Source organism: Branchiostoma lanceolatum, chromosome 4, assembly GCF_035083965.1.
Source record: "Branchiostoma lanceolatum isolate klBraLanc5 chromosome 4, klBraLanc5.hap2, whole genome shotgun sequence".
Taxonomy (NCBI): domain Eukaryota; kingdom Metazoa; phylum Chordata; class Leptocardii; order Amphioxiformes; family Branchiostomatidae; genus Branchiostoma; species Branchiostoma lanceolatum.
The window spans coordinates 3,598,323-3,624,960 of NC_089725.1; the positions used below are offsets into that span (position 1 = coordinate 3,598,323).

General features: G+C 40.4%; 2 protein-coding genes across 3 annotated transcripts in view; one reads left to right on the top strand and one right to left on the bottom strand.

Moving 5' to 3' along the window:
• Positions 1-2,270: 2,270 nt before the first annotated feature.
• LOC136434115 (bifunctional peptidase and arginyl-hydroxylase JMJD5-like) lies at positions 2,271-3,503 on the top strand. Its single transcript, XM_066426879.1, has one exon. The coding sequence runs from the start codon at positions 2,271-2,273 to the stop codon at positions 3,501-3,503; it is 1,233 nt and encodes a 410-aa protein (XP_066282976.1).
• Positions 3,504-9,177: 5,674 nt separating this feature from the next.
• LOC136432258 (calmodulin-like) overlaps positions 9,178-26,638 on the bottom strand; it is a 66,177-nt gene continuing 48,716 nt past the window's right edge. For both annotated transcript variants that reach the window (XM_066423353.1, XM_066423354.1), the window contains exons 4-6: positions 25,287-25,487; positions 10,652-10,708; positions 9,178-10,331 (exon numbers count right to left, since the gene is read on the bottom strand). In XM_066423353.1, coding sequence (XP_066279450.1) covers positions 10,291-10,331; positions 10,652-10,708; positions 25,287-25,487 — 299 coding nt within the window. In that variant the 3' untranslated portion in view covers positions 9,178-10,290. The remainder of the gene's footprint in view (positions 10,332-10,651; positions 10,709-25,286; positions 25,488-26,638) is intronic.

The window sequence follows — 26,638 nt, forward strand, 5'->3', positions numbered from 1 at the left end:
TGGACTATGATGTTAAAATTTGTGTAGATTTGGCTTAACATGTTGTTCATGTAAACAGCAGTCCTATCAGAGTAGAATAGTCATTTTGTATGGTGGGACCCGGTCCATGGGCTGTTTTCAGTTGTCATGATCAGGCTGTGATGAAATCGATGTTCGTTCTGGCAATGGGGTGTGTCTGGCAGAATCTAGTGGAACTGTCGCTGTCTGTGTGTGTGCGTGTCTGTGTGTGTGTGTGTGTGTGTCTATGTGTGTGTGTATTTTGGCGACGCCTCAGGGGCGAGCCAAATTTTTACTATATTGTGTGCAGATTGCAAGAATTCTAGGAATTGTACAGGAATGTGAAAGTCAATGGGATGATAACTCAAGAATGCCTGGATGTATTGTCTTCATATTTTGTAGGTGGGTAGGTCTGTAAGAGACCTTGTAATGATTGGATTTTGGGCCCCCTAGCGACTTTCTATGGTACTGCAGGGGAACTTTCCCTTTTCAAATCTCGTCTTCTGAACATGCTATAGTCATGATTTTTAAGTGGTGGATAGCTCTTTGTTAGGAAAATATGTCCTGTAGATTTGGACCCCCTAGCGGCTTTTTTTGGAACTGCAGGAGCTGATTTTGACTCAAACTTTGAAAGAGAATAACGCAAGAAGGGGATGACGGATCATCATAATTTTTGGTGTGTAGATAGCTTAAGTGATTATTTACATAATCATATGCCAATTATGCAAATCAATATCTTATTTGCATTATTAATGAGGACAGTTAATAAATCAGCTTCATTCTATTACAGGACTCTCAAACACATGACATATGTAACTGAGAAAGAGACAAATATCGATAGATATCAATTATGCAAATTGATACTTGATTTGCATAATTAATGACAAAATACTATAAATCCATAGTGGTAAATGATGGGGATTTCATTTTTGCACCATTTGGAAGTTAAGTAAATGTGGCCACTATTAGACACAAATCTTGCATAAAGGGCCTCATTTACATAATTTATGAGGAAATGGTCCGATATCTTTTTTTGTGAAAACAAGATTTTCATACATTGGACAACTTGTGTTATTTTGGTAGAGAAGGTGATCGACTGATATGATTTATGCCGCTTATGCGAGGTCCTTATTTGCATGTGGGTTAAAAACGAAAACGTTAACAGAGACCACCGTCGCCATGGCAACATCTTTTTATGTTGCCAATCTTGTTGTGTTTGTCAGTCTTCCGCTGTCCGGACCGGACAGGTCTATCCGTTAACCCAAGGACAGATAATGTCCTTGGTTAACCCAGTCATCACGTGAGCTATCTACGTACAAAAATTAATCACGATCCGTCAGCCCCTGGCCCTTGAGTTACAGTATTCTCTTTCAAAGTTGAATTGAATTGAAACAAAATAGGCCAATGGAGTTTTTGAAAAAGCCACTAGGGGGCCCAAACCTCAGCACCGCTTACCCCAAGAGCTATCTACATTTAGGCTCTACCAGCCTCCGCGGGTCGCTGGGAAAATAGTAGAAATTGGTCAAAATAGAGTCAATTGTATGAAGGGAGTCAATTGCATGAATGGCCAAAGTCCCCCGGCAAATGTTCTCGGCGCGGTTAGTCTGGTAGACACTAATCTAACGTTACATGTACCACTGAAAAATCACGACCATATCCAGAACATGAAATTTCGGAAGTTTCCCATCTCCAAGCAGATCTATTATAATAATAACGGAACGGTTGCAAAGACTTATCCAACTAGCAAAATGAGTTTTTATTGCAATAAAAAACTCCTTTTGCCAGTTGGATACGGTCCTTACAACCGTTAGACCTGCTGGGAGATTACCTGCCGGCTATGGTACCTTTGACCCCGAAACATTGCTTAACCTTTGAACCCGGAAATGCAGCTTGACTGTGCACGTAAGAAATAAGCAGGAAACAGAACTATTGTCATGTTTGACGTGTTATGGCCTGGGAGGGCCACTCAAAAAGATCATAGATTCGGGTCGTCAGTGGTAAGCTACCGTTGAAGTCACGCCAGGAGCCCAGGACACGTGATTTATTTCGTCAGGCCAGTGCAACATACATACGACTGAGACGAAAGCTGGGAATACGTGCACACAACGAGGCTCTATACACTTTGCCAGCCGTCCTTCAACACAGTGGCCTCATATGTCAAAGTTTCCTACAGGTCGTAATTGTATATATCAGCCATGTTACGGGCAGTAAGGACGGTGCTTATGTACCTCTTGATTTCTGTGCCGGTTTTGAACACAAGTGTTACCAAAGACATGCGTATGGACGCTGTTTTTCCGCCAGTTATGCAGCGGAGCGACTCTGACCTCCCAGTCGGCCATTTGTTACCGCTGGGCTACCAGAGAGAACCAGAAGGGCCCGTCAAGGAGTACACACAGCCGCTGGCTCCGACAGAGTTCTGGGAACAGCATGCAAGGGACCCCTATGTACCGCTTGTGTACAGACAAGCGATCGCCAAGGCCCCTGCCGTCACCAACTGGCAGAGTGATGAGTACATCAGGGAAAAGTATGGAGACTTGGACGTCCTGGTCGAGAAGAAACACGAAGATCGACTGGCCCGTCCGAAAAGGATGCCCCTGAGTGAGTTCTTAGACAACTACCAAGACGAAGACTGGTACGTGGTGTCTTTGCTGCCCGACCCCATGAGGGCCGAAATGCAGGTACCTCGCTCGCTACTCTGTGGGACGTTCAAGAAAAACATTTTGGAATCTAACCTTTGGCTGTCCGCCGGCGGGACGAAGTCCTTACTCCACTACGACGCTGACCACAACCTTCACTGTCTGATCTCTGGGCGGAAAGACTTCATCATGATCGATTCAAAGTACGACGACCTACTTGACATGGCCGACAAGAAGCAGTTTTCCGGATCGAGCTTCTCCCATCTAGATATGGACAGTATTGACCTCCTGACAAACCCGCATGTGTCAGAAGTTCCCTGGACCTGGGCCACCCTCCAACCCGGAGACTGTATCTTCATTCCCGCAGGATATTTCCACCAAGTCAGGTCGTACGGGCGCAGCGTGGCCGCCACCATTATGTGGTCCCCACTAAACTACTTTGACGACACAGATTGCGCAACAACCGACATCGCCAAGTACGCGGCACTGAGTGACGTCACAGTACAGTGGACGTACAAGAAGGGAGACAAGTTTATCGACATGGGGTACATGAACGTGGAGATGATGAGGGATGCCCTTCTTAATGTGACCAAATTTAAAAACAGCACCAAGCTCACAAAGGAGATGTTCACTTACTACTACGAGTCCGCCGTTGTCGACGAAGACGAAGACAAGGAAGTAGAAGAAGAGGACTTAAAAATGATCGACAGGATGTTTGGCATCTTGGATAAAGATGAGACTGGATACATCACACGTCAGGGTCTCGAGAGCCTTGACATTGAAGTCCTTAAAGACATAGCACGTCTTATGGACGAATCACACGGGCCGGTAACAGAAAATGATGAAGACAAGACACACGACGAGCTGTGACGAGCTAGTGTCTTCAAGAAGTACAGTCCCACGACTCCCGCTCTTTTGAGACTGTTAACAGAGACGCTGCTACTCGTTGCTTGAATATCTTAGTGCTTAATCACTCTTTTTACACATGATGATATTTTAGCTATAGGTTGAAAAATACATGTGCGATATCATATGCTCAGAATAGTAGCTTCTTTGGGTATGAAATGTGTGGAGTTGCAGTGTTTGAATCCATTTACATATCCCAAAGGTTTGTATTCAATCAGGAATGTACACCTTAAAGCATAAAGTACAACGCAACAAACGAAGAAGACTTCGGAGACCATATCTCTCCATGAAAGATTTAGAGCTTTTGTAAATTTCCTGTTTTATCTTGTATTGATTATGCAAATAAGGTTGTAATTAGCATCTAAATACCATATATTGTATGCGTCAATTTTTTTCCATTCAATTGGCAGAATTCCATATGTAAATACATAATGATTTGTGCAAAAAGACCTCCATATTTACATAATCTTTAAAGCTATGCATGGTGATGCGCACCTTTAACTAAGTTACACATGTCACAAGTATGGCGTTCCTATCATTAACCACCAAGGAATTATGGCACGTTCGCATTGATTATGCATATTACGCTTGTATTTCCATAATTGATATCTGTTAAGCCCGGGTTACACATAGCCGAACATGGCTCCCGAACGCTAGCTGACTCAGGTCGGCGGTAGTTCGGGAGCAGTCTGACCAGTTTTAGGCCACGCCTATCTTTTAGCGCCGAACATGCACCGAACATGTCCCAACCATCTCCCAACCAGTAAGTGAATTACTCCCGACTGAGCCCCGAATGCTTTTTAACCAACCATCCCGACCTCTAGCCACAGACTGCCGAATCTCTCCTGACTAATCCCCGACCGATTACTAAGTAAACCCTCTCACGAATTAAAATGGACATATTCGGCGACTTTCAAAAGAGGGGTCATTTTCGTTTTTAATCAAAATTATCCATTCTTCTATGTTGTTAGCGGCTTTTAGTGTTCTTCGAATTCTTTGTTTTTGGTCGTGTGAAGGTCGGGGATGATTCGCCCACGTTCTGGTAGTAGTCTGTTTGCGGAAACGTAAAGTAAAAATTTATATCAAGAAATATGCACAAATCATGCTCATAAATAGCCGTTTTTGCGTTCATATCTCTTGTTGTCTTTTATGTCGTACTTTTCGTTCCGGAAAACTGCCCGGTCGGGCCCCGGCTTTGAAATGTGACCCTAACATAACCAAGGTCGGGGGAGAGTCGGGAGGCCATGTTCGGCTATGTGTAACCTGGGCTTAACCGGGGTTTTAATGTTCCACCTGCCATAAATCACATCTGTAAAATGTATCCATGTCTTATTATAAAACACAATTTTATAGAATTTCCTCATTAATCAAGCAAAGCAAGTTGTAATTTGCATCTAATTGTGGGCATCTCTGTCTAAGGTACCTACGTGTCGAATATCCTTCCTTGCTTCACTTATCCTCGAGCTTTTTGATAGGTTCCAACAGAAACTCCCCTGCTTATGTTGGGGTGGGGGATTGCTACACCATTTCTTCACCAAGATCGTAGCATGTCCAGGACCAAAGATTTAAAAAAAAATCTGCTGCGGTGCCAAGGTAAGCCGCCAGGACGCCTAAAATCGACCTTGACCTTTGTCTTAAGACCGCCCCACATACCAAATATCAAATATCATCGCCCGCCCCCCCCCCTCCCACACGATTCACGCACGCACAGACTCAACAAAAACTATACCTCCATTTTCATGAAGGTAAAATACCCCCGTTTTCAGGGAGCTAATTATACGTGTTAACGTCCAGATGTTTCAAAGACACGTCAGTAAGAGTTTCAATGAGTATATAATCAGAACATGCAAATGTCAGTTTTGTGAATGGACAGTCTTTCCGGAAATTTGATTGAGCCATGTTGAATTGATATGGATGACATCCGCCCGCGCATCAATTTTCTTTCGTTTCCAAAAAAAAGTTTTCATCCATACTGTAAATCGTAAAAAGCAGCTGCAAAATGAGAAAATACATACAGTAAATTGCAAAGATGATACTTCGATAAACGGGAACTTACGTCATAGAATGCCAAAGTAAAAGAACAAAAATGAAGAACCTATAGTTCGGTATACAAAACTCTGTGTGTTAAGTTTTGTTCATCCTGGCTGACCACGTAGATTTCAAAATGAAGGCATTTGTTTTGACAAACTCGTTTTATTCGCACGCTCGCATAAGTTTTGGGGTCCCCAGAGGATGTCATCCATATAGTCTAATCATATGGCCTTTGTGACCTTTAAGTTTGAAATGATTCGACTTCAGTTGCGTTGTGCTGCTAGCGTCAACTGACAGAGGTCGCTTCTAACATTAACACGCAATGCTAATGCACGAAATGAATGCAACCGAATGAGCAAATAGTGTTTTAGCAATCATTTTGTCAATATCTCGCGCACGTATCATATGTTATCAAGGCATACGAACAACAAATCCATTTGTAACTTTTCCTTTTCCTCCTTCATTCCTCTCATCTCGTCCGTGGCCTATGCCCAAGGATGGGCGACAGGCCCAAGTAAGTAAGTATTCCTCTCAAACAAATCCCTTTCAGCTTTTAGTTGTTACTTTATCATTTTTATCCTCCCTCTCTATACCTCATCAGTATCTTCCTGTTTCCCTTGAACTCAAATCAAATAGACACAGATATATACATGTTGTCGTCTAAATAATAATTAGATAATTCATGGGAGGAGTGATCTACTGTGTGTAGGTCCACGTGTTTGAATAAGTGTCTAATCTAAAATCATATCATTCCCTCATCCGTGATAGAAATGAGGTCCTGGTTTGCATAATTTATGTTTGACAATGTTCACCTTCACTTGACTTCCAAATGCCGCAAGTATGAAATTCCCATCATTTATCACTGAGGAATTATAGTTTTTTTCATTGATTATGACACTTCATTTGCATGATCTATTTCTATCGATGTTTCTCTCTTTTCAGTTACATATGTCACATGTTTGAATAGTCCTATCATGGAACTAAGTGGATTTGAAGGCCCCGAAGAAAACATGTTCTGGTGAGGAGGTCAGGAAAATGTTTTTGTCACGTAGGGCATGTAGTGGGAGGGAGAGCAGCCATAACATTTTTAGGACGATGGTTGATGACTACAGGTGCCAAAGTAGTCATACGAATTTTACGGAATTCATACGAATTTTATGGAATACATACGATTCATTACGAGAAACATACGAATTGTACGGAATTCATACGAGTTTTACGGAATACATACGATCCATTACGCAGAAACATACGAATTTTACGGAATACATACTATCCATTACTAGGAAACATACGATCCTCAAAGAGCTCAATAAAGTCGTATCCCATCCTGCTAAACTCTAAAAATCTCAAGCTACACTAAATTAAGACTACGTATACTGTAGGCTTAGACCAACTAGGAGGACCAGACAAAGCTAGATTCGGTGCTATCGCGATGGCCAACAAATTAGTAAGGATCGTATGTTTCTTTTAGTAATGGATCGTATGTATTCCGTGAAATTCGTATGTTTCTTAGTAATGGATCGTATGTATTCCGTAAAATTCCTATGTTTCTTAGTAATGAATCGTATGTATTCCGTAAAACTCGTATGAATTCCGTAAAATTCGTATGAATTCTTTGGCACCCCTGGACTAGTTCACGGCAGTTGACAATTGTGTCGACTGTGATATCATTGTGTTTCTATTTTACCACGGTGTAACTGGATTTTGGTTGATGGAGAGATGGATAAGCAGGTTTAATTGCATAGAGAAAAATCAAGTACAAACAAAGTCACTATTGTATTGTGTCGGATTAATGTTCTTTTAGGAACATAATTCCCAAGGGACTTCGTTATGAGTGATGCTGCTTTCAAGCCTTGTTTTCCAGCCACAGCTCGATAATCGGAATACTTACACTTGTGCAGTAATGATTGCGGAAGCACTATACTAGTACATAATGCACCCAACGAATACTCACAAAGTCGTTTGTTGATTCATGATTCTGCGCTCCATTTTCTCAAAAGTGTCGGATTAAGGTTCAGTGCCGTTACATGCCGAATATCACGGAGATCTATCGTTCCTTTTTTTTGCCTGCCTATAAACCTATCAAAAAGTTAGATTTCTATCGTGATATTCAAAGATACGCATTTTCCGCCACGTAGTTTCAACTTGAAAGCCTCAGAAAAGAAACATCTAAATTCTTTAATATCATTGACATCCACTTTGACACAACTAATGTTAAATGCAGTGTGCATATAAGTGCAGCCATATCAGTATAATTCCAATTCAAGTCACGAAGGTGACCAATTATTTGGGTCACATATCGTCATCACACTCACGCCACCCAACTAGCTGCATTTGCATCTTGGCTCCCGCCCAGCTAAGAAAAAAAAAACATTTCTTGAAGTTGTTTGTGTTTTGTCGGCAATTTTTACATTCGCCAAGAAGGTTATGTTTTTGATGCCGTTTGTGGTTTGGTGTGTCTGTGGTTGGGTGTATATGTGTACACAAACATAGACACACAGACACACAGACACACTGAAGGAAATAACTCCATTTTTCATGGAAATAAAAAGATGGCCACGTCAAAAACTCTCCGTCCCTTATTGACACAGTCTGAGGGCGTCGTGGGAGAATATCACTACATGGCTGTTCGCTGGTTTTAAAAAATCAAAAAGTTACAAATGTCACATCCGCTTCCTGCTAAAAAGAATTACAAGACAACCTATAAGAAGCTCTTTTGCTAACTTGCAGCGGGACTCGAAGTGTGATCAATCATCAAAAACACCTCTTTGTTGCTACAACCTACGGCACGTGTATTTCCCGCCGCCACATACGCATATTCATTACCTAGAATTCTGCTGTTCAGCAGACGACAGAGGTTTGTGAGGAACACTTTTTTGTCCAAATGTTGTGTGTGATAGTGGACTGAGGGCGATATTTTCCTCAAAGTTTTCTCCTAACACAACCAGAAACACACGGACATAGTAGTATTACCATTGTTACGGCATCCAGCTAACGTCCCGATGAATAAATGTACACGTTGCCATGACGGTGGGGGTCGACTTTGAGTGACGTTCTACCGACGAATCTTCTCTCCCGGAAATATATTAGCACCTGTCCGAGAGCACAGTCATGCTACGTGCGGTGGACGGTAGTTTCAAATTACAATATTATGGTATCAGCACGACTAGAGAGAAAAAATATAATATATCGTATTAGTGCTAAGGTAATCCATGATATTGACGAAATAACAGAAAAAAGGATGGTTAATTGTTGTGCCAGATTGGTTTCAATTAACTCTTATCGAAAAAATCCCGGTTTTGCGTGAACCAACGTCATATAAATTTAGAGTTGTTACGGCTTATGATATATGTTTTGCATAAAACCGTTTGAAAATATCTACATATTATTACTATAGATACAAAAGCGACGGTCCATTCACGTGCAAATCAAGAGCACCAACATGGCTGTCAGCACCTGCCTGCTTCACTATCTTCTTATAACATGAAAACAACTAGAAAAAGCCAGCCTTTTATATTGCCTCGGTATGATAAAGATGGAAAGTCGTGGTCACTTTCCGTACCACATTGATTTTCATTAGCCTTAGGATAACACATCACACATGTTCACTTTTTTGGTCGTTTATTTTGTGTTTTCTTTACAGTAGGGCCACCCTGACTTGATTATATGGGTGACATATCTGCGCGCGCATCGATTTTCGTCCGTTTTGAAAAAAAAATGTTTGCGACCATATTCAGTCTGTTAATCTTACAAAGAAACTGCAGAATATATGCTATGTATTGCACAAATATCGGAAAATGTATACTAATGTGGTAGTATCCCATTCTATCATAATTTTTTTGGTCAGGTGCACCAGTACAACTAAGCGGAATAGTATGTCTTAACCCTTATCGTAGCATCCCAATGTCAAAGAAGATCTGAAATTACGTTAATAAAGAGTTAGAATTCATTGTTTGGCATACCGTGTTCTATTGAAGGCATATTTTTGTCTTTGCACGCTCGAATCAGTTTTGGGGTGCCCAGAGGATATCGATGTCTTTCATATAATCAAATCATTATGGCATTATTAGACATTACACGGGCTGTGATACACACACGGTTACGTTATATGTCTGATAGATTTATTCTTTCTACGACATCGAAAAGTTGAGTTCACCTTTTATGTACATGTGCAGAGAAATTAGGCCCAAATTACAGATAGCAAATACTAGTACGTCTAATACACCTGAGTGTAAAAAAATCATAATCAACATAGTTGCCGACAATAGTGTTTTTATGACCTATTATTAATTATCAGCTATACATTTTCATGTTCTTTCACAACAATAGGTGAGTTTTTTTCCTTTACACATTGGTATTTTCACTTTGAATACTTGCATATGACGGCTCGATGCAATTCAACATATCACTTTGAAAAGAAAAAACTAGGATTCAGTCGCTGAGATATCCTATTGACAGATGCACATATCATATTCGACCATTGGATACATTCATTGTATACATGAAATATACTATACGACACACAGAAAAATACAACAATCACGCTGATACCAACTTCGTAAGAAATCGTCAAAGATATAAAGCTCTCGTTTGAGCCCGTTTAGAAGCATTTTCATTAGGAGATGGATACGATTAGATGGTTTAATTAAGGACGTCTACACGCTAGTGTGGACTTGTTTTCTGCATTCGTGCTAATGCTAAATGTTGTTTTGTGGCCTCACTTCTCCGCCGTTCTATCACACATCGCTGCCACGAACTCTGTAAAAAACATGATAGTCGATAAGGTAAAAACTGTTTGTACACTATTCAAATTTGTTACTATAATCATACACATACAAAAGTATAGTTTCAAACAACAACTAACATGGTGGTAAGCACAAAGTCGGGTAACAAGGAATTTATATACATATACTTATACATGTCCGCCATTTCATGGCCTTGAGCATGATACATTTCCCCTACGGCCTTGGTCAAAACATTCCAGCAGTCGATATCTCGGGTCAAGATACCCAATTCCGAAGATTTGCGGTGGTTGTTCCGTAAGTAACTGAGTTGCCCAGCGGAAAGGCCCTACTTACCCTCGTAGTCGATCCTACCATCGCCATCGACGTCCACCTCACTGATCATTTCGTCCACTGGAGAAAAAACCAATACAGTCCGTTTTAACGTAAGCCTAGATGAATGGATGGAGACTCCGTGAACGAATGAATTGATGGATGGATGAATGATTGGATGAATGAAAAACGAACGAATGAATGAATGAATAAACAAGAGTTCTACGACCTCATACCTTCGCTAAATGATTTTGACCTTTATGACTGACGTATTAGGAGTGTTTTTCATCAATCAAAAATCATACCAGTTGATCCTCCTCACCCAAATAACATAAGTTGTCCAAACCTCCTTGTGATGATTATGAGCTTAACAAAGAAGGTTATGCTAACATTTTTCATCAATAATGCAAATAAGCTCCTTATTAGCATAATTTGATTCAATGGTGTTCACATTCACACAACTTCTAAATGCAACAAGTATGAAATTGCCGTTATTTACTAGTATGGAATGATAGTAGTTTCTCATGAATTATGCAAATTAGGCCTACATTTGCATAATTTCTATCTATTGACATTCCTCTCTTCCTCAGTTACAAATGTCACATATTTGAATAGTCATATCATGGAACACAGCAGGTTTTTAAAATTGCCTCATTAATTATAATCTGATTTGCATAATTATCATCCAATCATACAAAGCATCACATAAGCTATCTACATACCAAAAATCATGACCATCCATCAAGCCCATCTCGAGTTATATCATTTTCTCATTAATTATGTAAATGAGGTTCTCATTTGCATAGCTGATATCTATCAATATTTCTCTCTTCCTCAGTTACATATGTCACATGTTTGCGAGTCCTATCATGGAAATTGATGAATGTATAAACTTTCCTCATTAATTATGCAAATTAGTTACTGATTTGCATAATAAGTATCCAATCATGTACATCATCGCTCAAGCTATGTACATGCAAAAAATCATGACCTTCCATCAAGCCCTTCTTGAGTTATTCCCTTTCAAAGTCTGAAGCAAAACCTACCCCTGCAGTTCCAAAAAAGTTGCTAGGGGGCCCAAACCTATACCACTTACTCTCTGCCCAACGAGCTATCTACCACTTAAAAATCAGTTCCATAGCATGTCCACAACACGAGATATCATAACAGGAAGTTCCGCTGCAGTACCGTAACAAGCCGATAGGGGGCCCAAAATCTAATCATTTTCAGGTTTCATCGAGACCTACCAACATACCAAATACCAAGACAATCCTTCCAAGAATTCTCGACTTATCGTGTTCACTAACAGACACACAGACATGCTCGGTATTCCCATGCTGTGGCACTGCATTAATGACTGTTCTTACTCATATAAGGCCGTGTATATCCAACTTTGGTCAAAATTTGTATGTTTCAGTCTTTTAATTGGTGTAAGGAGATATCTTTGTGGTTTGGTTTCACATGCTCCGAGTGGACTCTTCCAGGCTGGGAGTAGGTCAAAGTTGACGATTGTTTTCGTCTGTCAGCTGTTACGAGAGAACGAGCTGGTCAACTGTCTATTTTCTTTGCATGATTCTAAAGTAGACAGATGTGGCTTTCTGGTGCATAAGAATTTTGGGGGCTTGCAATTAAGGTGAATCCTTTTCTGAGCCCTTGTTTTAGTGCTTTAAAGCATTACTGCCTATATGGGCAAGTCTATCTCTTGTATCTGCCCTACAGCTGGCTGATAGCCAATTTGTCCCTGGCAGTAACTGACGTTTCCTGCCTGCCTCATGACCCCTCATGACCAACTTTGCACCCATTTACCCGTGTCAATATCCCCTGAAACAATACAGCCCACACGTCGCAACCAGAAAGCATAGTATGAGCATACAATCTAACACATTTTTACACTTTTCTCGTTAATTATGCAAAACACTTCGCCCAAAATCTAATCATCTTGAGATTTCCCACATACACACCGACACACCAAATACGACAACAAACCATCCAGGCGTTCTCGACTTATTCTGTTCACTAACAGACACACAGACAAGCATCATCGAATAACCTACTCGACGAAACCATTCGTCGCGAAGGTAATAAATAAATAATCGAACGAACGAATGAATGAATGAATGAACGAACGGATAAATGAACTCCACCACCTCATACTAAAACCAAATAATGTTAACCTTTTCGAGTGACGTTTCGAAATGCTTCTCATATCCTCATTTGCATAAAATTGTGGCAATTCATCATCTTCTCCAACTAAAGATCAGAAAGTGTCCAAAGTATCTCAACTTATCTTAACAACAATGACTATTCTAGCGCTTCTTTATCAATAATGCAAATGAAGTACTGATTTACATAGTCTATACGCCAAATAGAAGTTATTCAGGCAACTGGATATGAATATGGAAACGGTCAGACGTTTCATGTAGCATCTACTACTTTTCGTCAGTGACACTTAGTAAAATCTGTAAATAAAGACACATTTATTTAGCTCAATAGGAAACGAAAATAAGACAAGTCAATACATCAAGGCCTTCTCGAATAATCGACTTGACAGGCAGGCAGACAAACACACACACACACACACACACACACACACACACACATACACACACACAAACATATACACACACATACACACACACAAACACGTGTACACACACACGTGTACACACACACGTGTACACACACACACACACACACACACACACACACACACACACACACACACACACACACATATAAACATACAAACACACCGAAAACATATCCTTCTTGGCCAAGGTAATGAATAAACTGATGGAAATAAACCAGGTCTGCATCGCAAACATGGAATTTGCAGCCGGAGAATCAAGCGTAAGCCAGGTTGAGAACTATGTGGTGCGCGACATCTCAACGAATAGAAGAAGAACGAAAGTAAGAATGACTGTTATGTTCCACTACTAACGCTATAAAGACGTCGATAGGTGGTCACAGAGTGACAAAGAGTTAATGAATGAATTGATGAATGAATGAATGAATAAATAAATGAATAGATAGAAAAAATGAAACACTAGTAGTCTAGTAGTGCACAATGAACCTAAAACACTAATCTAAACCAATGCTCAGAATAGCCGGGTCCGGGGATGGAGGATTATGCATTTAGAAAGTCAAATAAAACAGAACGCATCACATGACAGGACACTACCATATATTATTGTTTAAACGTGTATTTTGCTAATGTCAATTGAAATTTATATCCGGGCACCTGTCTTGCTGACAGACAGATGCAAACCGTCGCATCCCATTCCATAATTAACCAAACCTTCCCCTTTCTTCTACTTCCCACATAACAACATCCGCTACTATCTCAAAGTACACTGTCACACGGTGTACATAAAGTGCCAAATTGGAACGAAATGGCACGAAATGGAGCGAAATGGAACAACAGATAGTGCGAAATGGAACGAAATGGAACTACAGAATTAAAGTTCGTTCAATTTCGAGGAACTGCAGAAAGTGCGAAATGGAACAAAATGGAACGAAATATGAAGCAAATTAAATTAAATCGATGGAAATGTAAGGAAACGGTACTAGGGAAGGATTAAGATACAGAGGCGAGTAGTAATTGAATATAACGTACTTTATATTTGAGAATTTTTTACCGTCTTCTCATCAATGAATTATCCAGGAATGGCATGGTGTCATTCTCTAGTGTCAATAGTGTTAAGGTGGTCGGTTAGTTTTTGTTCAACTCCATTTTATAAGAGTTCCAGTACGTCATCAACGTACCACTTCCACAGTTTGGGTTTGCAGCTGAGGTACTGTAGCTCTGGCTTGATGCTCTAGCCACTCCATAAATAAGTTCGCCAGTGCCGGTGATACTAGACAAGACCGAGGACGGTCCCGAACTTCAGTTGATAGATGCCCCCCTGAAGCTGAAGTAGGTGGTCGTCACGAGAAGTTCAATGATCCCACATATGCTTAGGTCCCATTTCCAAAGCAGGGCCCGGTCGGGCAGCTTGCGGAAGTGAAAAAATATGATATAAATGACAACAAAAGACGCAAAAAGTAAGAAAATTACTTCTGACTAGAAATTGTGTATTTATTTGATATGCATATTTCATTTTTCGTTTTTGCAAACACCCCGGCTGGGCCCCGGCTTGGAAATGTGGCTCTAGCAATAGTCGTAGAGCAACTAATTCCATATATACAAATCTAGATTTACTGGACATTTACAGATTTAACTACTCTAACACGACACGTTACACTTGGAGGCGCAGACTCCAAGCCAGTAAAATAGATTATTTCTTGACTTCATTTTCTTTAACTTCCTCAGTCGAAAAAGTAGTTATAGAAGATAGTTTGAGATCCGACCACTCCCTCATCGGTTTAACTGTAACTACTTCTACTATACCTCGTGGTCAGGGTTTTTTGGAGACGTAACCAAGATCTGTTAAATGATACAATTTTATAAACAACACTTCGGTATATATAACCGAGTTCTTTCTTTTCGATGTCAATTCTGCAAATCCACACCTTGTGTGGGAGTAATTTGAGTGTTCTGTTCGTGGGCACATAATTACATTTGCTTCATGGAAAACAAAACAAACTAAAGATACAGTACTCTCTGTTTCATGTGGGATCGACAGATTGCAAAAACAATTATATAGTCGTTTTGACTTGGACACATTTCATATCTTAAATGACAAGAAAAAGCAGTTAGAATTGCTATACCAAGCCAAAGCAAATAACATGATTTGTTGTAGGAGAGCCAAGGAGAAAAATGCACACAAATTTTTAAGAAGCTGATTAGTAGAGGGAATTCAAGGAAAAACATGACTAAATTTGTAACGCCAGAGGGATTAACCAAAACTGACCCACAGGAAATTCTAGACGAACAGGTAAATTTCTTTTCCGGACTTTATTCCTTTAGAGAGCCACCTATAACCTTAGAGAATGATACTTTTGAATCTTTCTTTCCTACTCCGCCCCAGGTGTCATTGCCTACGGACCAACGTGAAGGTTTGCTTACAGAGAAGGTGTTGAAGGATTCAATAGAGTCATTTTCATCTGGAAGAGCACCTGGATTAGACGGCCTACCTGTAGAATTTTACCGAGTTATTTTGAGTACCTAAAGAAACCTATGCTTGACTCTTTTAATAACTCTTATCTTGCGGGTCATCTATTTGACTCCCAAAAAATTAGCCTCATTTCTTTGTTACTGAAGCAAGACTCCACGGGACAGGATAAAGACCCCTCTCAGATTGGCACCCGTTGACACACTAAACTGTGACACTCGCATATTATCCAAATGCATAGCCCTGCGTATGAAAAAAAAAATTATTCCAAATTTAATATTACATGATCAGACAGCTTTTCTACAGGGTAGGTGCATTAGTGATAATATACGTCGGATTTTAGAAATTATTACTCAGGGAAGGAGGATGACCTCGTTCTGGGAGTATTGGAAATGCTTTTGATTGCGCGTTCGCAGCTAGAACTCACGATCCTGTTGTCGCATTGGTTAGTAACTTGGCATAACGTTTGCCTGGTTGGGCGTAGTGATGCACAATGTCTTTGTTACACCGTAACTACTTTTATCGTCAATGCAATATCGTAATTGCACCCCTATAGTTAATGGCATGTGCCACTGACCTGCCATAGAGACCATGCTATAATCCGTTCCGCATGGCTGCAATACTTCATGCAGATACGGGGTACAAAGCTTCCCTACTTGCTGTGATCGTATAGTCACTGTTACATTGTAAAATAGACAACGTGCATCACCACACGCAACCTAGCAAACGATATGCCAAGTTATATACCAATGCGGCAACGGGAATTGTGAGTTTTTACTACGAACATGTGCAGAGTGACCTCCTGTCTGTGTAATAATGCCGTGTCCAGTCGCAGCTCGCATACTAGTATGTGCGCACGGGTCGGACGGGGCATAGTGTGAAAATGGGGAATCTCTGGACCTTCAAACTTACCACACTTGTAGTTTGTAATACGGAGGCTGTGACAATGTAAAAAAGTTTACGCAGGGGATGAAATATTGTTGAGATATTTTTCTCAGAAAAGTGGCCGCCGGCCGAGGCCAGTGTCACTTCCGGGTGGTTTCACCGGATTGAGAGATCCTGTGACCTTTGACCTTCGTGAAATGTTCCGATAATACAAATTAGCCTTTTTTATTGCAAATAGGTTGATAGCTATAGATCAGGCATGCCTGCAATGAATTGTGGAAAGAGAATTTACTGCATATTTGTGATTTCTGAAACATTTAGTTGTAAGGCTGAATGGTCCGTTGATAATCTTCAAATGGGGCCATTTAGATCTAAATTTGTGACTTTTCCCGGAATTTCTAGATCCTATCTGGGCCATGCTGTAAAAACGTACTTTTCAGCAGGTTGACCTCTCCTGTATTGAAAGAAAAAGATAAACACTTTTTCTTTACTTGCTATAAAACACTACTTGGACTGTGCAGAGATGCAATTTGTGTGGGTCAATACTTTTAATTCTTAAATTACCGCTTATCAAAAATGCACTTTTCACACCTAGCTCCACATACAACCCACGATTCCGTTGCTAGCTGCATAGGTACTAAAGTGTCACAAGATGATATAGGACTGGTGGTTCTAATCGAGAAATAGTGCTTCATGATAAAAATGACATAAAATGGACCAAACCATTAAAGTATGGGGCCATCACTAACAATTATCCAGTATAATGGCCCATCCCTACACAATCAATCGCCAAATACAACAAAATAAACCAGGATAGTAATTGTTTGTGATTTCACACCTTACCTCAAGATCCATTTCATGCATCTATCTTACAACTGGGCAGGTCACTTGCAAAGGAAATTAACAAACACCTCACCCACAATGTACACACTATAAATGCTTCACGGAGAATTGTGTACTACGGACTCTTGTTGAATACTATGATCGTAATTACTTACCTAGTTTAATCTTTGTTGCAGACTTCGAAAAGGCATTTGACACCATCAGACTTGATTTCATTTTTAAAACACTTGAGTACTTTGGTTTTGATGAGGGATTTGTTAATTGGATAAGAGTTTTGTATAAAGATATCTGCGGTAAAGCAATTAATTATGAACATATTTCCCATTCCTTTCCCCTGTCCCGTGGAGTCCGTCAGGGTTGCCCTCTGTCCCCATACTTGTTCATCTTAGGAGTAGACATTTTAAGATTAAGATAAGAAACAATATTGAAACTAGAAAGGCAACATTTGCGGGAGCAAATGCAACATGTTTCGCCCATTTCCCTCCCCACGCAAAAAGCGACTGTGGCATAGAGGCTAACGATGTAGATGTAGGACCGATAATGCAATATGGCGCTGGCATGACACTGTTAATATATGCAAAAAGACGACCAACAAAACTTCGCCATCAAGTCGACTATCTGGTACCACAAACAAAACAAGTTGCAGACGATTGTGTGTGGAGAAATCTTCGGCTTTTTTAAACAAGTGCCAGTCAGGTTGCGATGAAAATACTATTTTTTTAGTACAACGCTACGCCACACATTTTGTTTAATAAGCTATCGATCAGCGCCGATATTCAAAACTTCCCCGCGGCCCGATAGTGTAGACATGTAACAGGGGTTTACGCAAGGAGGTTGAAAATTCTTAGGTTTACGTCATTTTTAGCCAAAAACTTTAAACAATTACTCGAAGCAAGGGCCTCCTTGCTCAAGGTAAATTTTCACGCACTTCACAACTCTCTATTGTTATTGGTAATGTTAGTGTCAACGTCCCGACACGGGATGTTTCCGAAAGTGGGAAACTTTGGACACTTTGTGTGCACTATTGTGCGCACTGGTGTCCAATCTTGGTGACACAGGGGTAGAAAATTCGTGTACATAGCGAGGAAATGTCAGGTTTCACCATAGTGTCCAATCTTGCAAACTTGTGGAAATCTTTGTTTCCGTGCAGTGTTAAAATAAGAAAAACAACGTGTGTGTCGAAAAATACCACCAGAAAAGTTTTTCAACCTTCTCAATTGCACTTAACTTCAGTAGGACACAACAATAACACTAGAAAGGCAACATTTGCGAGCAAATACAGCATGTTTAGCCATACTCCTCGCCATGCAAAAAATGGACTCTCCCCAAATAACAATGGACCATTCTAAAATACTTGCACTAAAAAAATGAATCACCCCAGTCCAAAACTGAGTCTTCCAGTAGCACCACAACACAATATGGACCAGTCCACAACCATATCCACTAATTGATTAACACTTCTGCTAAAGAATGGACTTTTTCATAATCATTCCAGCTCAAAATTGAAAGAAATAATTAAAGAATCCTCCCCTTGCAAGAATGGGATATTCCGTGCCATTTCCATGTAAACCAGTCGAAAAATATCCGCTGAAAATTACACTCTTGCGCATAATCAACCCAGTTCAAAATTGAATTAAAAAAGATCAGCCCCAGGGAAGAATGAAGTTTTCCATAGTATACATATGAAGATTTGACAGGAGACGAAGGAAATGACCAAAAACAACATATTTGGGTCAATTCAAAGTCACCGAGAGGGTTTTAATATAATATTTGTAATATGTTTGAACTATTTTGATTAAAAGAATGTCTAAGTCACAACAGTTCTAAAGTGTTTTAAATTAGAATTGAAACTTATAACATGTTTGAACTCATTTCACATACGTTGGAAACATTTCGAACGTAACTACACAAAAATCTCTTTATTTAGAACAGTTTCAAACCATCTATCCAAATGTTTCAATGTTCGAACAATTTGTAACAAAAGATTTTCACAATTGCCCTCATAAACGAAGGTGCTAAGTCCTCCTGTGTGTTTCTGCCTATTTTCGGTGGCCGCGCTAGACCACCAGCGGATTTGTTTTGACGGAGCGTCACCCGCGCGCGACGATGTACACTGTTCGGTACCGCTAATATCCGGCATTTTCCCGCTCCAAAACACTCCACAAGACCCACGTTTTTAGTGTTTTGCCTCTTGTGCAACACGATTCGATTTGCATTACTAACGGGACGAAAATGATAGAAAAAATTCACCCCGTCCCGGCGTCCGTCCCAAAAACATGAACGACATGAAAATATATTTTCTTACAGATTCAATCACAAAAATCAACAGCATGGGATTCCAAATTTTCGCAACGGCCGACCATTTATCATGGTTGAACTTCCTTCCAAGGCGTGCGATAGATAAACATTCCCGGCACATAATAGTCACTAGTACCAGACTAACGCAAGCTCATGATGATAATAGGGAGAAAGTTTGTCAGTGAAGTTTGGCCACCAGAGGGTACATTCATTTAACGTTACAAGCTAGCGCAAAGGGGCGAATCATTGACCTTACCGGGGACTGACTCTACTGGCCTAATCATTCCTTTTTTGCCGAATTCTACGATCCATACGCCCGTACGTAGGACATGTAGGAAGGCACCGCCTACCACCCGCCTTTGATCATGTATGAAGTCGGCGGCAGAGAGAGATCATCAATCAATTTTGACAGGAGTGTCGCGCCAGTCTGAGGAGAAATGATCTCCCGTGTTGTGTTGAAGAATTTGGAGTTTGAAAATATCTGGAATAACTAATGCTAGAATAAACATTCACAAAATCATTGATTTAACTTGTTTTCTGTTATAAAATTTCCTAAACTGCAATTTAACCACTGAGTTTAAGGGAACATGGTGTTTTCCCGATAATCACGTTAAATGTTTATGTCCGGTCTTTCCTCCTCGTAAGCAAACTTCAAGCTTGGCCAGGTGCAAGGCACTCGGGGTCAATGACCTGTAGGTCATATGTAGTATTGAAAGTGACAGAAGTGGCAAATATTGACAAGAAAGCCCAAAATAAATCGTTTTGAATATATGTATGCCAAAAATGGGAATGTAGTCCTTTGAATATTTGTTCAAGCCACATATACAGCAAATTTCAGGTCATTCGGTTGAAATACAAGGGCGCAGGAGGCCAAGATATGCTAAAAATAGCCTAAAAACCTCAATAAAATCACTTTCAAGGTCAATATCAAAAAAAGGAAAAGAACGTACATTGGTTTTTGCCTACATTACCTCTGTACCAAATTTCAGGTCATTTGGTCAAAAAATGACAGAGATGAATCGATTTGAAGATTTGACAGGAGAAGAAACATGAGAGAAAACAATATGTTGAGCCATACTTATGGCTAAACATAACAACACAAGGATGGGAGCCAGGGAGTAGTGAAGTTGTGTCGGCACCTGTCAGAGTACTAGTAGTGCCCCTAATTAAATTGACTATTTCAACCAATCAGGCTAAGCTTGTTAAATCCGCGCTCTCTCATTGGCTGACCGAATTAGTCCACCTGGCCAGATGAATAAAGATGTGACCTAAAGGTCAGTGACCCCATATGAGGAAAATAGCCGATCTTCTCCCCAAAATACCCTCTAAAATCGTATTTCGAAGTGTTGTATGCCGAAAGTGCGAATGTGATTCTTTGAATATTTGTTCAATGTACCCCCATAGCAAATTTCAGGTCATTTGGATGTATTTCCAGAGCACAGGAGGCCAAAATGTACGTTTGTAGTCAGAAAAACCTCAATAAAATCACTTTCAAGGTCAATATCGAAAAAAATGAAAAAAGGCTCCCAGGGTATTTACCCACTCTACCTGTATACCGAATTTCAGCTCAGTTGGTCCAGGGACGACCGAGCTGCGTCGACTGTAAGATTTGACAGGAGAAAGAAACCTTTCGAACACAGTATGTTGCGCCCAACAGTATGTTGGGCTCAACATAATAAAAGGATTAACGACCCATGGTACAGAATCTAAAATTTCTCAGTACGCCGACAATTCTAATTTTCCCCTTGCCCCCAAACTTGGTTCTCTGTATGCTTTAGTGAAGGACTTGCAAAACTTTTCTTTATTATCGGGTTTGTCCCCAAATTTCGATAAGGCCACAGCAAGTAAATCTTATGGATGACATCCTCCGCAGATTCCAAAATTAATGAGATAGGGCGAAAAAGAAGGCGGGCCAAAAAAAACAAATGTTGAGATCATAAGTCTTGTTAAACAACAATTCAGGCGACGAAATATGATATCATGACCAACAGGTCTTTTATTCCTGTATTCAACCAATGAGGTTTCATATATAATATAAAACCTGATTTAATGTAAACATATCCTTGTAGATGTGTATACATCTCAATAGACTAACGACAACAAATGCAGAAAAGAGCTTGTTGTACCATCATCTGAAGCAACTACATTGGGAATTCATATGCGATGAAACACTTTGTGTTATCTATATAATGTCCTTGCTAGAACAAATGCAGAAAACAGCTTGTTATTATACCATCATGGGCAGGAACTACACTGTGTATTCATATGCAATAAAACGCCTTAGACTGTCAACATTTAACTGTTCTTGAAGATGTGTATACAGCTCAATAATCTAGAACAAACGCAGAAAACAGCTTGTCATATCATCATGGGCAGGAACTACAATGGGTATTCATGTGCAATGAAACACCTTAGACTGTCAACGTTAACGACATATTTGCCAATTTTGGGCATGTTGGCCACCGTTGGAGGGCAGTAAAATTTATTGTTTTTCATTTCGAAATCAGGCGAAAATTAATGAGCGCGCTGATGTCATCCATAAAAATTACTTGCTGTGGCCTAAATGTAAAATACAACGTATCGGTTCTCTGAAAGGTAGACATTTTTATCTTCCCTGCCCCTTTCCCATTCAATGGACAGAGATCTTGGGAATTCATATTCCAGTACAACTATCAGATATAATTAGTATTAATTTCGAGAGGAACTTTACGAGGATTTACAAACTGTTATATCCATGGAAAACAAATTAAAGACATTGACACTTATGGGTAAGGTTACTTTGATTGATACACTTATTATAACACAATTCATTTATTTAACTACTGAGCTCTCTTCCGTCCCCTCGACCTGACTTTGTCATAAATTCGAGAATAAAATATTTCGATTTCTTTGGGGAGGTGGACCGGAGCGAGTTAGAAGAATTTATAGTACTTAAGAGCATTGTGGTCTTAAACTGAGAAATTTGCAGTCTGTCGATCTCACATTAAAGGCCTCATGGATGTCTAAATTATATTGAACAAGGGATGGTTTTGTTCTAAATTGTTATTTATGTCCAATCCGTTGTTTAGAACAAGTCTGTTTCCCTTTGCGCAGCTTGACATTCGTGATTGTTTTATGGGGAAGCCGGCACCCATAAGCTCTTTTGTATACAGGTTATACAGGCTTGGTTGCGTTTCCAGCTCCGGCCTCCAGCGGCGGGGGGACGAAATCAAGCAACAACTTCTGTGTTTGAACTTACATATACGTATTGGCAAAATACCTTTCTTTTCGACAGCTTTTGATACCAAGCTATTGGAAATCGTCTTTAAGGCAGGTATCCACAGAGTTACGGGTTTGTTCGTCGATTTGTAGGGATAGAACTTGGACTCAGAAAAAAGATATTAATAAAAATATGTATATCTTTTTTATGAAATAATCAACCTTGTGTGAACCCGCATATAGAATACAACAATCTTGGGAAGAATATTTCAACATACCCATACCGTGGAAACAAGTTTACACTTTACCTTACAAACTCTCAATAGATACACTAGAATGTTTCAATATAAGCTGCTCTTTAAATTTCTAACAGTTAATAAAACACTTTTTACTTGGGGCCTGGTTAACTCTCCTACATGTAGTCTTTGTAATGAGGAAGAACAGACAGACATCCACCTGTTTTGGGATTGTAGAATAGTTGCACGTTTCTGGTCAGAGGTGGATGGCTGGTTCTTTAACCTTACAAATACTCATTTGCAAATTAATACCTTTAATATAGTCTTTGGTGATTTAAGTGATCGTTGCCCAGTTCTGTCAAACTTAATTATTCTTTTAGGTAAAATCTATATTCTCAAATATAGTGAAAAGACGTTACATTTATCTGGCTTTATATTTTATGTCTCTTATGTTCAACAATTAGAGTACATTATTGCCAAACGACTGGATAAGACTAAAAAAACACCTGGGAAAGTTGGGAAGACTATATACTGTCGTTTCAACATAAATCATTTGTCGGGCTTTCTATTTTGTCACCTTTTCGTTATGTCGCCAACGTGCTTTGGACAAAAATGCCTAAACTGAACACGTCGTCAAAAACCAGCCGGACACACACCTCTATTTGGAGAGCAGTGCTGTGCTTCATTTGTTTATATGACCTACTTTTGCCAGGCCATTTGTTTATATGACCTGTTCACTGTCACATGTTTAAGAGTCCCAATATGAAATGCAGCGGGTTTACAAACTTTCCTAATTATGCCAATTAGCTCCTGATTAATCATTGATTATGCAAAGCACCATCTGAGCTATCTACATACCAAACATCACGACGACCTGTCGACCCCGTCTCAAGTTATTCATGTCCAAAGGTCAAAACAAAAACACCCACTGCAGTTCAAAATAAGCCGCTAGGGGCCCAAACGTACACAACTTACTTCCTGTGGCATGAACTATCTACCACACAAAAATAATGACCGTAGCACTTTATTGACCTCAAACTTTGAAGCTTCGCAGCAGTATCTTAGGTACCCGCCAAAAGAGCCATTATCGAACTTGACCTTCCCTTCTTTCTAAAAATCCTACCCATCGACTAAATACCATGCTGAACCATCAACAACTTCTCGAGCAATGTTGTCTACATACAAACACACATACATACACAGCCCGACGCAGTACCGGCGGAAAATGCCAGGTGAACCATTTTCAAACTTGACCTCCGTTCCTACAACCGCTTCTCACCTACCAAAAATCTTGAAGATCCATCAATATTTCCGTCAGTTCTGTTGTCTATATACAAACACACAAACATGCAAAGTCCGCTGCAGTACTGTAAGAAAACGCCAGGTAAACCATTTTCGACCTTGACCTTCGTTCCTACAGCCACTATTAGTATTTACCTACCAAAAATCATGAAGATCCATCGAAGATTTCTCGAATTATGCTCTTGATATGAATACAGACCCACCCCACAGCTGGCGTAATCGAAAATGTAACCTTAATTAGCCCATTCCTAATCTGACTACGCACGTGCAGTGTCCCCTGGCTTGTAAACAGTTCTTGTCTCCACATTGTCTAGATTTGCATAACGATGCCCTTATGGGTTTTGTTTACGTCTCAGGGGCCTTTGCCTTTGGTGGTCTTAGTTGTCTCACCAAACCCTTTACCGGAAGCTGGTTTCATACATTTAATCATGCTCACCTTTCTTCGCCGATCCAAACACCTTACGGTGGGTCTGATATATTACATGACTGACCTTCCCAGTTAATTTGAGCTTGTCATCAGCAGACGAAACTTAGATCATGGACTTTTCATGCGTGAGGTCAAATGCTAGTTAAGGTGGGGTACGGAGGGGAAAAATGAATAAAAGGGAAATCGATCAGTTGCCATGAAGTATAATGTATCTAGCAACGTCGTCGGGTTTCATACTATAAACCATCTCACAGGTTGGAGTGTGTATGGGCCGTGATGCATTGTGGTCAAATGATAAGTACCCTGCCCATTTTTTATCTGTAGCTTTACAGTTTGACCATAGAGGCATTATGACAGCGCATGCGCACTCCTAACTATGAAATGTCGTATCCCTGATGTGACGAGACTGTTGTTACCTTCTTCCTCGGTTAGATCCTGTCCCAGACAGTTCAGCACCTGTCTGAGGTCTGACGCGCTGATGTAGCCGTTTCCAGCTTTGTCAAACAACTTAAAGGCCTCTCGCAACTCCTTCTCCTCGTCCTCCGGGATCCCCTCGTCCCCCTTCACAATTTTCGACATTATCGCGACAAATTCGTCGAAGTCAATAGTGCCGTTCCCTGAAATTAAGGAATAAATCATGTTAGATGTGATGACATCCTGTTGGCGTGACGGTTAGGGTGTTTGACCCAGAACTTCAGAGTTCGGACCCAGAGTTCCAGGGTTCGAGTCTCCTGGCATACAATCGAATTTGTGCCCGGGGAGAGGCACTTTACTCGTCATTCCTTACTCAACCCAACTCAACTTCGTTTGGGAAGGTGAAAGGAGCGGGAAGGGTTCTGGCTTCCAATACCGTGCCCTAACAACTTACTGCCCCTACGGCCTCAAAAAGGTTCTGAGACTACATTTACCTTTACATTACCATTCTTTACAAGGAAGAAGAGACTATTAGTAACTCCGCGTATGCAGGTGGATTGGTAGTCAGGTATAGTACCTTCCTTTACAAGGAAGAATAGTATAAATTGGTCACGTTCTGCACAGGACTTGAATCTCTTTCCTTCCGCCACCTTAGCTGAAGAGGGAGAGCTGCACATTATTATTTCAACTCTGTCGCTGCAATAATCAATAGCATCACTGTACTCACTGCATAGGATGAAAAGGGAAAGGAACATATCACAGCCTTAAGATGGGTTGAACATATTGAGTTCTAAAGTAGATGTGTTTCCCCTGGCCTATATATCGTTACGTCAGGCATTTAACACCATAACGCAATGTGCATCAAGCCGTATTCAGGCAATCCCATCAAAGGGCGTCATATCGCGCAAAGCTGAATACTATTCAATATAAATGGTATTGTGTATACATGTAAAGGTAAAGCGTCCGAACAATTTATGACAATTTTCGTTAGCTAGTAGTGCAATGCGGATTCATTACGGCTGGCGTATTTAGCCAAGTACACGGGGTCACCCCTACTCTTCTCAATAAGTGTGCTGGGGTCTTTTACGTTCAGAGGTTTGAAGCATGCGGCTTACGCCTCAAGCTACCTCATACACGGGGCCACCGGCTTTACGTCACCATCCCAATTGAAAAATACAATCCCCTGCATATCACAACATGTCCGAGCTGGAGCCGACCTTAGGCATTTCTAGGACCGAACTCGCGGCCCATGGATCCACGGGATTTTTCTTTTCAAGAAAATGATGGCCAAGCAACGGGGTTGCGTTACCGCTTACGCTACGGTGACAATTCAACATATAAAAAGTTATTTATT

Coding starts and splice junctions, on each gene's coding strand:
- LOC136434115 (XM_066426879.1), top strand. CDS start 2,271: ATGCGTATGGACGCTGTTTTTCCGCCAGTTATGCAGCGGAGCGACTCT.